General features: G+C 47.8%; 1 protein-coding gene and 1 long non-coding RNA gene across 4 annotated transcripts in view; one reads left to right on the forward strand and one right to left on the reverse strand.

Annotated features, from left to right (window-relative positions):
* Window positions 1–1,876: 1,876 nt before the first annotated feature.
* LOC118613840 lies at window positions 1,877–5,018 on the reverse strand. Its single transcript, XR_004955957.1, has 3 exons — window positions 4,795–5,018; window positions 3,525–3,685; window positions 1,877–2,012 (listed from the first exon to the last, which is right to left on the reverse strand). It is a non-coding gene; the product is annotated as an uncharacterized LOC118613840 (long non-coding RNA).
* The window catches only part of TEAD4 (TEA domain transcription factor 4), a 60,333-nt gene continuing 52,617 nt past the window's right edge, over window positions 5,006–12,721 (forward strand). For 2 of the 3 annotated variants that reach the window (XM_016130135.2, XM_016130136.2), the window contains exon 1: window positions 5,204–5,421. In XM_016130135.2, the coding sequence (XP_015985621.2) occupies window positions 5,346–5,421 (76 nt within the window). In that variant the 5' untranslated portion in view covers window positions 5,204–5,345. Of the gene's footprint in view, window positions 5,142–5,203; window positions 5,422–12,721 lie in introns of those variants that run through there. The other variant, XM_016130137.2, reaches the window with a different exon arrangement.

The following is a 12,721-nucleotide window of genomic DNA, read 5'->3' on the forward strand; positions in this document are numbered from 1 at the left end:
AGATTATTTTGTGTCGAATAAACTTGTGGCCAGAAAATTAAAAATATACATATCATATCAGGGTTAATGAAAATGAAAATTTTAACTGAAGAAATCCTTTCGTACTGTGGGTGCCAGGCCCGGCTGGTCCAAGGTCCGGCTGTGATCCAGGCTCACGGCTAGGAATAGGGCCCTGGATTTAGAATGTTACATTAGCGTAGTGGGCTGCCTACACCTAAAATATGTAAACATACTTCAGCTTATTGTATCATGCATGTGTGGCTGAATGCCACTGTTGTACTCTGATCTGTGTGGAGCCATGTGGTCCTCTGGAGAGCAGAAGAGGAGCACAAGAAGGGGAGCAGAAGTGCATGCACTACTGGGCTACCCCCCAATAGAACTGCACTTTGCACAATAAAGTTGGTGTCTGCCATTTCATTCTCATGTCGGCCCTTTGTGCATTCTTTCTACTGGGTGTCTCACCATCCAACCTTCCCTTCTCAATCAGCTCGGTGCTGACTCCTCCATTTTGATTTTTTTTTAAAGGAAGATCCTAGATATCCGATCCTAAAGACCACCTTGGAACTACAGAGAAACGCTGAGAATCATGTGGAGAGAAGAAGGCTTCAACTGCTGGGCTCTGGAAACCAATAGTTCTGTTTCAGTCTGGAAAAATATTGTATTAGTTTGCTAGGGCTGCCATAACAAAATACCACCGATCGGGTGGGTTAGACAGAAATTTATCTGCCTAGAAGTCCAGGATCAAGAAAGATGTTGGCAGCTTTGGTTTCTTCAGAGGCTTTTGTCATGGGCTTGTAGATGACCCTCTTCTGGGTCAACTGGTCTTTGTGAGTTGTCTGTGTCCTAATCTCTTCTTAAAAGGAAACCAGTCAGATTGGATTAGGGCTCACCCTAAAGATCTGATTTTTACTTAATCACCTCTTTAAAGGCATTATCTCCAAATCTAGTCACATTCTGAAGTACTGGGCATTAGGACTTAAACATGTATTTGGGGTGGGAGGGGGGTGGGGGGGGACAGAGATCAGCCTGTAGCTCCTCTGTAGTGGACCTAGAGTCTCTTCTGTTTCACATTTCTCTTTGATGAAGGGACAGTAGAACTAATATTATGCTGATCGAATTACACACTTTTTATTCTATAGAGGGGAAAAAAGACTCTAAACAACTTTGATAAAACTGTTTTGTTCTTCAAAACACAAGATACAGTTCAGTTAGGACGGAGTGAAGAGTCTTCTTAAGGAATAAAAGCAAATGGAAATATAGTCTGGAGAGGTAAAACAAGAAAAGGAAGCTAAGTCAGCTGCAGGAGAGTTAGCACATCATACTTTTGAAGGGGGTGGGCATGCCTGGCAATTATCTCAAAAGCAGTAGATTTGCCTTTTACTTAAAAGCTAGGAAACAAATCTTTCTTTGACTCTGTCCTAGTCAATTTATTAGGCTACTAAATTAGGTTGTGGGTGGGGTTTTTTCTTAAGATGTGGAAATATTAGGGAAGGGTTAGATATATAGTTCTAATCACATTTCTTCCTCATTATAAAGGAAGAACAACTTTGTATAGAAAATAAAGAAAAATGAGAAAATAAAGAAATCCTTTCAGGGGGATCACTTTGTAAATTATATAAATGCCTAACCACTATGGTGTACATCTGAAACTAATATAAAATAATATTGAATGCCAACTGTAATAACAAATATTAACTATATGTGCAAAAGGCAAGATTTACAGAATTAAATATTTATATTTAAAAAATCTTCAACCTGTTGTGGTGCGATCAAATCCAAGACCCACGGAGCCAATTGAGATGAATTGTGAGCCTTTATTAGCTGGCCGGCGACTGACTCTCCACCACGCAGGGTTAGAGGGGATCAGCCCAAAGCTCCCAGAAGAGGCAGTTTATATAGCCACCAGCACATCCCTGAGCAGATCACCACACCCTGGTTAACAGTTGGCCGTTAGCATCTCCTTGATCAGATTACCCTGGTTAACAGCATCTCCTTGGTCAGATTACCATGCCCTGGTTAACAGAATAAGAAGCAAATATTTAATACTGGCTTACTGGAAAATTGTCCACCCATAACAAACCTGCATGGAACATGGCATTCTTGAAGGCATAGCGTTTTCTAGAAGCTTATAAGGGTATGGACCAAGAGGCTGAAATCCTGAAGTCACGCCATCCCAGCTGGAGTCGTTTATAATCTTAGATCGTTAAAACTTGGAAAGAATAACCAACCAGTCTGATATCCAAATTTTCTCTCAGCAGTCTGTGCTGAAGCGACACTCGAAGTTTCTGTCTCCACCCTGGATTCTGTCCTGTCTTCCACTCGATCCTCTTTACCTGGCAGGACCCACCTTCCAACTCAACCTATTCCTTTTGTTTGCACTCTGTACTATTTTCTAGACCTTTCCCCTCAACCTCAACCCCAGGAGCACTGCCTGAGTTTAGGGCACCTGATTCTCCCATCCAGCCCCAACACTATTGCCAGAGAGGTCTTTCTGATTCTGGTACTGATTATGTCACACCTGTGTCTAAAGGGCCTTTCTGACACCCAAACTCCTCAGCACAGGATCCAATGATCTTCAGATTCTGGCACCTACTACTTATTGTAGTCTATTCTCCCCAGCTTCTATTCTCCAGCCACACGAGGTTACAAGACTTCTGCTAACCCCTGTGTACAGGCTACCATACTTTTGTGGGTATTCCAGTCTTAATTTGGCAAACTCTCATTAATCCTTCAAGAGCTAGATCAAATGTCACCTCTATTAACTTGGATTTCATTGTTCCTTACCTTGGTTTCCCATTGAACTTTGTATAACTATCTGTCTTCCCATCTAGACTATGAACTTCTTGAGCACAGGGCAGGGAGCTTGACGTTAAGACACTCAATCAATGATTGTTACATTAAATAGCTAGTGCTTACAGTTTGTACTTTATTTGGTGCCTATATACTGTCCTGTATTACAGTCTTTTCATGCGTATGAGGTGTGAGCAGGGCCTGGTGAGACTCATCATTTAACAAGTATACCAGAATTTATATATGCAAATGAGAGCTGGTGCCTTCAAAGCCTTCCTCTTATGGGACTGGATACTTCCTCCAGCGATGGTCATTACTCAAAACACCTTTGGAACACCTCTCTTGGAAACAACTTTGGCCTTTATAGCACTTTTTCCTCCAATATCCTCTGTGGTAGCATTTTTTTTTTCACTTTTTCAATAGTTTTTTTTTATGCACTTATCTATCCTAGGCACCAAGCTGGTGCTGAGTGAAAGATAAGATAAATCAGACATTTAACTCAGTCTTCAAGGAAGTTTCTGTTTGGTCAGGGAGATAAGATCTGGACATCCACTGCGATTCAAGGTTAAGTGATAATACTCCACAAAGGTTGGATTTGATTTTTAAAAAAAGACAAAAGTCCTTTGCTTTTAACCTCCCAACAAGGTGGATGACAAGAGATGTGTGAAAACACAGTGCTTTAAGCCAAGGTGTTCTGAAGACCACCAAAAGGGATCCCATTGCATTTCCAGTACCTCTCTCTCCACAAGAGACTAAACTATGCTGGCACGTGTTTGAAACCCAGACTCCCACTTTATGGCAATGCTCTTGCAGGTACACAGTCTTCCCAGCTAAATGACAAGCTCTTTGAGGGTAGGCGCTGAGGTCATTTTCTTCATCACTATTTTCACAGCACCTGGTGGACACATGATACGTGCTGCATAAATATTCACTGAGTTACCCTCATGTCAGACCACAGACTTCACACCAAGTATCCTTTCCCTCGTGCACTTTACCCTATGTAGTGACAACTCTGCAGATCCGCGTAGGATAGGAGGATTGAAGCACTAATAATGCTGGGGAGGGCACGCAAGGGGGCACTGGCAGAGGACCTGGGACTACAGCCCACAGTTCCTGCTTCCTGGTTCCCAGGAGTGAGTGTCCCTTGGTGGTAGCCACAGGGAGGGAACAGCTCTTCCTGAGCGCCGGGCGTCCACCCCGCCCCGGCCTTTGGCGGACTTGTGCTTAGGGACGTCGGCTCGCAGCGGGGGACGCAGCGGGCGGCACGGCACGAGGCTGGAGCCTGGTCCATCCACAGGACACCCCCGCCCCTCTGAAAGGGGACGGTTTTCAGCCCCTCGGAAAGAGAGTCGTAGACTCCGCCCGGAGGGCTAGGAACCGCGGACTTGTAGAGGAAGAAGAGTCGGGCCGAGGGATCAAAGGGAAAGTTTGTGTGCGGGGGAGCGGCTCAGGCCGGATCCAGAAACTGAGGTCAAAGCTGGGGGTCCGCGAGGCCCTGCCGCCGGCTCTGCGCCCCCGCCCCTCCCCCGCCCGGCTCCCGCCCCCGCCGGCTGCGCTCCGCCCCGCCCCGCGCCGCGGCCCTCTACCCCGCCCGCGTCCCAGTCTCCTCCCCGAGGGGCTGGTGGCGGGGCCGCCACTCCCTCCGGCTCCCTCCCTCAGCTGCGCGCATCTCATACCAGCCCTCATTCCGCACATTCCAAGCTCCCTCCTTTCAAACTCCAGGCTGGGGTGGGAGGGCCCGCAGCTCCGGCTCCAGCGCCAGCCGCCTCGTCCGCCAGGTGAGTGCGGGGCCCGCCGCGCGCTCCAGCCGCGTGCTCCTCGCTCCTTTCTTCCCGCCTCGCCCCTTCGCGCCTGGACGTCCCGGCTCCGGCCGCACTGGGTCCTCCGTCCCTCTCTCTTCCCCGCTCCGTCCGCGGCTTCCCGACCCCTCTCCGGCTCCCCAGCGCCGCTCCACCCCGCAGCCGGGCCGTTTCCCCGGCTCCCTTCCTCCGGCCGTTGACTCACCGCTCCAGGAATAGGGATCCCCCGTGTTTTCCCGGCAGTCCCGTCCTGGGAAAACTCCTCCCTCCGCGCGCGCCGCGCCGCGCTTTCCACTCCGCGCGCCGGGCCGGCTGGAGGCGAGCCGGGCTCCGGGGCGCGGGGTCGGCTCGGCCCCGCCCTCCTCCCCGCCCCGCGTGTGGGTCTTGGGGCGGGAGCCCAGTCTCTGCGCGCTGACCCCCTGTCGCCCCTGCAGAGCCTGCGCCCGCCGCCCGGGACCTCCGCGGAGCCGCGGCTTCAAGAATTGGCGCGCGGGGCGGGTTCCGTGGGACTGGCTTAGCGCAGCCGCCCCACCTTCCCGCACTCTGGGACCGGTACGGCTGCGGCGAGGGGAGGTGCCGGGAGGCGGTAGCACTTCATCAGCTGGCAGGCATCGGGGACGCGTGAAGATCGACTAGGCAGTGAGAGGGGCACGTGGAGGCTGTGCGGGTTCAGGGTCGGGTGGGATATGAGGCGCGTGAGGGGAAAGGGAGTCTGGGGAGCTGAAAGGACCAGAGGCAGAACTGAGAACCCCGACGATGGAAGAGACCCCGCACCCATGCCTCTTTGCTGCCGGGCTTTTTTCGGGTTTGGAAGACAGAGCCCCGGAGGAAGGTGTGTTGGTTGTTTTAAGTGCGGAAGCTCTTTGAGAGCGGTGGAGATCTGTATAAAAGGTCCCTGCCCCCCAGGGGCTGAGAAGCCTGATGTGTGACTAGTGGATCTAGGGAGCTGAACTCCCAAACCCCAAAGCGAACATTTTCCAGGACACACGCCCTCTGTGCACAGGTGTGTAAAGGGGGTTCTGGTCCGATCGAGTGGATGTCTCATGAGTTCATGTGATGGTAGTCTTGACTGTCCTGTGTCCTTAGCTTTGGGTGTATGTGAGGGTGGTATCTGTTCACGTATGACTCACCTTGGCTTCCAGTAGGTGTATTTGTTTGTGTTGAACATAAGTGTATTTCCAGTTGAGAAAAGTACTGTCTGAAAATATGAGTGTCTGAGTACTTGTGCAATGCTTGCCCGTCTCTAAGTGTGTATTTTTCTGTGAGGACGTTGGTTCTGGGCATGACTGTGCTTCCTCCCTGTAAAACGGTAGGCCAGAGACAGAGTCTCTGGTCGAATGTGTGCAGGGATAATTTGTAGTCCTTGGAGCCTGTGGCCCTCAGGCTCTGTTTGCCCTGGACTGGGCAAAGCTGGAAGGAGCTGTCATTTTGAGAGAGAGTGGGTCCTGTTCCTGCCTGGAACTGTTTAGAGAATAAGCTGGTAGAAGGCTAAAGGAAATTGAGATCTTTGTCTTGTTGATGGGATGGGTTATTGACAGTTAAGAGCTGAGGATGGTTGTGGGATTGGACCCCCCAGAAAGAGGAGACCATTTGAGTCTTGAGACTTGTGTAGACAATATTTTTAAAGTTGTCCCCAAGAACAAAGAGGAATCAATGTACATCATCCTGAACTTTCTACTGGTCCAACTCTCCTTGGAGCTGCCAGGTAGTCAAATGGGTGACTTCTTCATTCTTTATAATTTGGTAGACCGTTCTGTTGTTTCCTTTGGCAAGGAGAATGACTAGTTCATTCTGTAAAGGCCACAGTGCCAGGCTGGGAGGAAGGGCTGCCTTTGATTTCCTGGTTGACTGGAGGAGAGACTCTACTGGGTGTCTGTTTCCCTGTCTCTTCTTTCTTGCTTTGCTTTCTGTTGTCTCTCCATTTGGGGTTTTACTATCCAAAACATTTTAGAGTGAACTGGATAGAGGAGAGAGCCACAATGTCTAAGATATCAACAGATGTGACATAGAATGTGGGGACAGGGGTGGAGAGCACAGGCAGACCTCAGAGCTTTGCATCCTACAACATGATGACGTGGGCATAGTGTTTAGGGCTTCTTGGAAGGAAGGAATAAGACACTCAGAGGGGTGGAGACTCTGGTCGCTGCTCCTTCATGCATCCTGAGGATGCGGATGTTCTGGTGGGAGCCTTCTCACTCTCTCATTTCCTTGGGCCAGGTGTGCAGCTGAGACTTCAGGGATAGGGTGTCTGATCTAAAGGCCCTATTGATGGAATAGAAAGGGTACATATTTGGGGTCAGACATACCTGGGTACAAATCTGGACCGTACTCACTACCTTTGAGGCTCGCAGGCTGTTTCCTGATGGGAGAGGGTTTAATTAATAGCCACTCAAAAAGTTTGTTGTGACAATTCAATGTTTGCAAAATTTGAAAATTCACTTCAGTGCTTGACACATCCTGGGGTCTCAGTAACCAATGTCCCCAAGCATAGAACCTTTTACTTCCTGGGACTTCTTCGAACACCCTTTGATACACCCGGCCCTGTTCATTCATGTTGATGTAGCAAAACGTGAATCCTGCACCATGTTCTTCGTACTTGGGAACCAGGGTAGCTAGTAGCCCAGGTGAAGGTGGGGGCAGGGCTTCATCACAGGGGAGCACAAGGCCTCCAACTCCTATGTTCTAATTCCTTGACTCCAGAGTAAACTTGCTAAATATGTATTGGACACTCCAATTTCTTCATCTAACTCCCTTATATTAAAGATGGGGAAATTGAGGCCCATCTAGGACAGTAACTTTAAGATTGCACAACTAGTGAGTTACAGACCTGGGACTAGAATCCACTGTTTTTACTTGCGTTCTTTCTCCTGCTCTGTGGATCCCAAAGCTCAGACCCCTCAGCAGCCTTCATCTAACATGGGGGAGGCTGGAACAGTTTGATTTTGGGCGATATCTGTCATCTTGTGGCTCAGATCAGGTTTTTAGGAGATAGAAATACTCCCCTTCATTCCAGTAGAAAGTACAGAACTGTGGAATCTGAGAATGCCAACTCTGGAAGGAGCCCTCAAGAAGTCTTTAAAATGTACCCTCCTTTTTCCTAGCTTATCTGATCATGACTCAGCCAGGTGGAAAAGGGTCTCTATCTTTCTGAGATCTCCTGGGATGCAGATGTTACAGCCTCCTGTGGCTTCTCTTCTGGAGTCTTGCGCTGCTGGCTGGCGGCTGTCACAGGGCAATCAATACCTGTTGCCTAACCTGTGGCTTCTCTCCTCTCCCAGTGGAGGTAGAGAACGTGGATCGCACTTTGCTCCACTGCCTTTCCTGAGATGAGGTCAGTCTGGGGGCAGTGGGAAATTCAGGACTTGTAAGGGTGGCTCTACCTTGCTTGTCTTCCTTTGCCCCCCATGACCCTTTGTTGGCAGGGTTTGAAATGATAGCTCCCTTTAAAGCTCTGAAATTGGAGCTGAACAGCTGCTCTCCAGTCCCCCTTCCCTCCCCCAGGGGTTTAACCGGCTCAGGGGCCCAGGTGGAGGTGGGGGCAGGGCTTTGTCCTCGGGCAGCACAGTCTCCACCTCCTGTGTGCTAATTCCAGCTTTGCCTTGACCTCTTCCGAAGTGACGGTTCTTCCCTTGCTTTTGGGTTTTCCATTTAGATATTAGAGAGATTCTGATTACCTCCTGTGTCATATGGTCCTGGAGCCTTTGGTTAGTAGCCACTGGGTCTTTGGGAACTTTTTTGCTAGAACTTCCGTCCCTAAGATCTGTGCCCACACCTCCTGCTTTTAATACTGGCAGGCTCCTGGAAAGGCAGGAGGATGGGCCTTGCTCCCTGTAGTGTGGGCCAGTTCCCTGGCTGGGTGCTGAAGGTAGGCGGGCCCCCATGGGTGGGGACTCAGCTTCCTTTGACCCAAACTTCATGGGAACAATAGACTTCAGAGAAGTCACCAGGGGCAGGAAATGGGAGCTGTGCAAAGGCAGGGTGACCCTTTAGGGGGGATGGGATTGCATATCCGGCTGAAAGGAAGGGCAGGGTGTTGGGGGGAGTGCAGAGGGCACTGGGGAGGGGCCGATGACACATAGGGTGGGCCTCTCCTCTGAAGGGGGCTGTTGACTCACTGAAACCTGAGCTGCCTAGAACCCATTATTTGGCTGAGCTTTCTGCTTTGCGTCTTACTAGCAAAGGCATTGAGTTTGCTGTTTGCCAGCCTCGGCTGGTGCCCAGCTCACCCCTGCCAGAACCAGGTCTTCGTCTTCCCTTCAGGCCCCCCGAGATGACAGTGTGAATCATCCCAAGTAGGATAAAAGGCCAGTTTTGTTTCTTCCTGGCTGATCTCCACCTTGGTGTTGAGCCTTGAGTAATAGTTGACTGGGGAGGTGATTTGTGCAGTGGGCAGAGCTCTGGGTGGAGAGACAACAGGCCTGGGTCAGCTGGATAACATAGAGGGATTTTTTTTTTTTAGCCACAAGAAGAGCAAGAAGACACAGGACAGGCACGGGGAGATTCCTGCTTGAAGCAGGTGGTGGAATGTTCTGGGAGGCAGAGTGCTCTTATCTTGCCTTCATCTTTGTGAGGGTAGAACAGACTTTACGAGAAGGCTAGGGAGGGGTTGGGAGATGTGAGAGCCAGACCACACTGAATTGCTTTTCTTGAGTGCAGGTTGCCAGATTCTTACAGGTCAGGTTTTGGGGTCCTGAGACAAGCTGCAGGAGTGACCACAGAATCACTCCAGGGTCTGGGAGGAGGTAAGGGTGGTAAAATTACAAATGCTGTCTTGATTTAGTTCTTCAGTGTGGCAAGATGGAGATCATGGAAATGGGAGGTCGGTTAGCTTCTTATTGATCCCTTGCCAAATTCTAGGTCAGATCTTTGAACAGTCTGTAGGGATTGCAAAAATGAAGTTTCAATAACTAGTAGCCAACATGTGTTTATCAAGTCTTGGAAAGTAAACTAATTTGGGTGGAGAAATGTCCAGTAAGAACTTTGAGTCTAATGATTTTCTTGGATTCCAGAGAAGTAAATACGGCAGTCAGCTGGATTTGTAGCTGGTTGAAAGATGACCCTGGGTACTGGTACTGAGCTCATGTCACCTTTGGGGGAGGTCTAGTAATATGTCACAGAGCTTTCTTTTTGGCTTTGTCCTCTGTCAGTTCTGTGGGTGTTTAGGATAGCAAGCATATTGGATGGCAGAACCAGGATTTGAAAGCATCTGAATTGACTAGAATGCAGAGATTAAGCAGAAATATGAAATAAAAAGAAATTTTGTTTGTTAAAATTAATACATGCTCATTGTAGAAAACCTTTATAAATTAAAGGAGAAACAAAATGGTACATAGTACCACAACTTAGGGATGAGCATAGTTAATATTTTGGTATATGTCTCTCTAAAGTTACATTCATGCAAATCTATATATTTTAACACAATTGCAATTATACTCTATCCTGTTTTTTCCATATTGATTACTATTTAGTAATATCCCATGTCATAAAAAATCATTTAAAGTCGTAATTGTAAGGACCTGAAAACAATTACCTTATATGAATACACCTTAACTTATTTAACTGTACCCTGCTGGACTTTTAAAAATTGTTTTAAAATTTTAGCCATTAAAAATTACTTGATATCTAGCAATGTTAAACATGTATATTTTCCTCAAGATGAAACCTAATAGATTTAAATATAAAATCCCGCATTTAGGTTCAAAACATCACTTATAAGTATAGAATAGGAACTTACTATCAGTTCTTGTGGGCAAGCATACTTGGGCTTTTTGGTTGGCAAAGGAGTGGGAAGGGAAATGAGCATTTATGAAGTACCTACTAGGTGTCAGGCATTATTCTAGACATTTTGCCTACCTCATCTCCTTTAATCTTCACAGCAGCTCTGCAAGATAGGATTTACTTTTTTTTTTTTTTTTTAACTCTACTGTACAGAAGAGGTAAAAGGTTACACAGAGGATAATGCTGGGGTTGGAGTTTGAACCTGGGTTGATCTGACTTCCCCCCTCACCCCCCCCCCCCCCATTAAACCCTGAGCCTGTGTGGCCATTGGTGGGGTGGAATCTTCATGAAGGAAAGTGAAATCTTAGTCTACTAAGCTCTGTGAGCCACGTCTGATTTTGGAGGGTGGATACACCCTTACCTATTAAGCTTCCTGACTTATGAGTGTCTTAGAGGTTGGATGAGGATCAGAACCTGTCTTGTCATCAGGGTGCTGTCATTTCTCGTTTCCAGAAGGCACCCTCTTTGCAGCAATAGATCAGGTCCATTTGCTCTGAACTCAGTTTTACTGTGTAGTACCACATAGAACTCCATAGAATTTATGTGCAGAACTTGTTAGGAACGCTTTGGAGAAAGTCTCTGCACTGGGTGGGAAAATGACCTCTAGGGCCTCTGCTTCCTCTGTGTGGCCCTGGGCCTCAGTTTCTCCACATGCAGCAGGTGGGGCTTGCACTAGGCAATATGGGAGATATTTTCCCACTCTGACATTCTATGTTCCTGCTGGAGGGAGGTAAAGCTGGAGGCAAAGCTGAGAGAGGTGGGGTGGGAAGGGGCAGGGTCGGAGTGGTTAGAGAGAGGAGACAGAATGGGGAGCTGTGAGAGTTACTGCCTGGCTCCTCCTCATCTCTTCTACGAGCTGAGCTGAACGAATGGGTGTTAGGGAGAGGCCACGCCCTTGGGGTTGGGGCAGGGGGAAGATGATGGCAGCATGGAGTGGTGGCTGTGAGTACAGACTCCAGAGCTGTGCTGTCCAATAGAGCTATAAAGGAAGCCAGGTGTGTAATTTTAAGTAATCTAGGAACCACATTAAGAAGTAAAAAAAAAAAAAAATGCAGTAAAGTGAGTTTTAATAATATATTTTATTAAACTACGTCTACAATATTATTATGTAAACATGTAACAAGTTTTAAAAAATTGAGATAGTTTACATTTTTTCATGCATAGTGTTCAAAATCCAGCAAATATTATTTTACAGTTAATAGCACATCTATTAACTGAGTACCAAGTAGCCATCCGTGGCTAATGGCTAGAATTTAGACAGGATAGCCAACCTGCCTAGATTTGAATCCCTTTTTTGCCACTTATGAGCTATGTGGCCTGAGGCAAGTTATCTACCTCTAATGTGTCTTATTTTCCCTCTCTGCAAAATGGGGACTATAATATTACTAGAACCAACCTCATGGGGTTGATGTGTAGATTAAACTAGTCAACGTTTATGAAGTACTTAGTTTTTTGCCTGGCACATACTAATCACTGTATAAGTGTTTATCAAGTAAATAACTTATAAACCTTGGACAAGCTAGAGTTTGTAAAAAGGAGAGGCTAGTTATGTGCCTGGAAAAACCCAATCATAGAATGGCCCTATGGTGTTACTGGTACGCTTAGCCTGTACCGCGTAGTTCTGCATAATGAAATTGACTTCAGATCAGACGGACCCTATCTGCTATTGCTGCAGAGGGCCTGCCTTCTGGAAGTGAGAAATGATAGTACCCTGATGACAATACAGTTTCTAGTTCTTCAACAGATGTGTCCTATACATCTGTCTGCTTAGGGCTTGGAATTGTATTGGCGTGGAGGAAGCAAAAGCATCCTCGGAGATGCTCCATTGTAAATTGCATGATGTTGGAATGGGAGGGGAGGTCACTCCCAGCACTTGAAGGTTTAAGCAATAGTTGTGCCACTTATGCAAGAGCAGAAAAAAAGCTGTATCAGTGGCTTCTGATACCCACTTCAGAACACTATCAGCCCAGCACTGCCAGCCTGCCTCTCTCGGCACCAGCCCACTTCGCTTGTGCCTGCTCTCAGCCAATCAACAGCGGTCATAGGCCCCACTGTGTGCCTGGACTGTGTTGGGTGCAATGGGGGGAGTGTGGGATCAAGACCTGGTCCTGGTCTTCATGGAGCTTGCCATCCATCTTGGGAGACAGACTGAATAGCAAGTGCTGATAACTTGCTAGAGGAAAGAAGGACCAATTAGAAGCATAAACAAATGCCAAGGGGGTGCCTGGTAAAGGTGATTCATTCCGATGGGGCTGGGAGTGGTCAGAGAAAGCTTCATGGAGAAGGAGGCACCCAGCTGGCTTTGTGGGATGGGTAGAGTTTTGATTGCTGTGTGCAAGCAAGTAAGAGAGGGA

Source organism: Rousettus aegyptiacus, unplaced genomic scaffold, assembly GCF_014176215.1.
Source record: "Rousettus aegyptiacus isolate mRouAeg1 unplaced genomic scaffold, mRouAeg1.p scaffold_m13_p_2, whole genome shotgun sequence".
In the NCBI taxonomy this organism is placed as follows: Eukaryota; Metazoa; Chordata; class Mammalia; order Chiroptera; family Pteropodidae; genus Rousettus; species Rousettus aegyptiacus.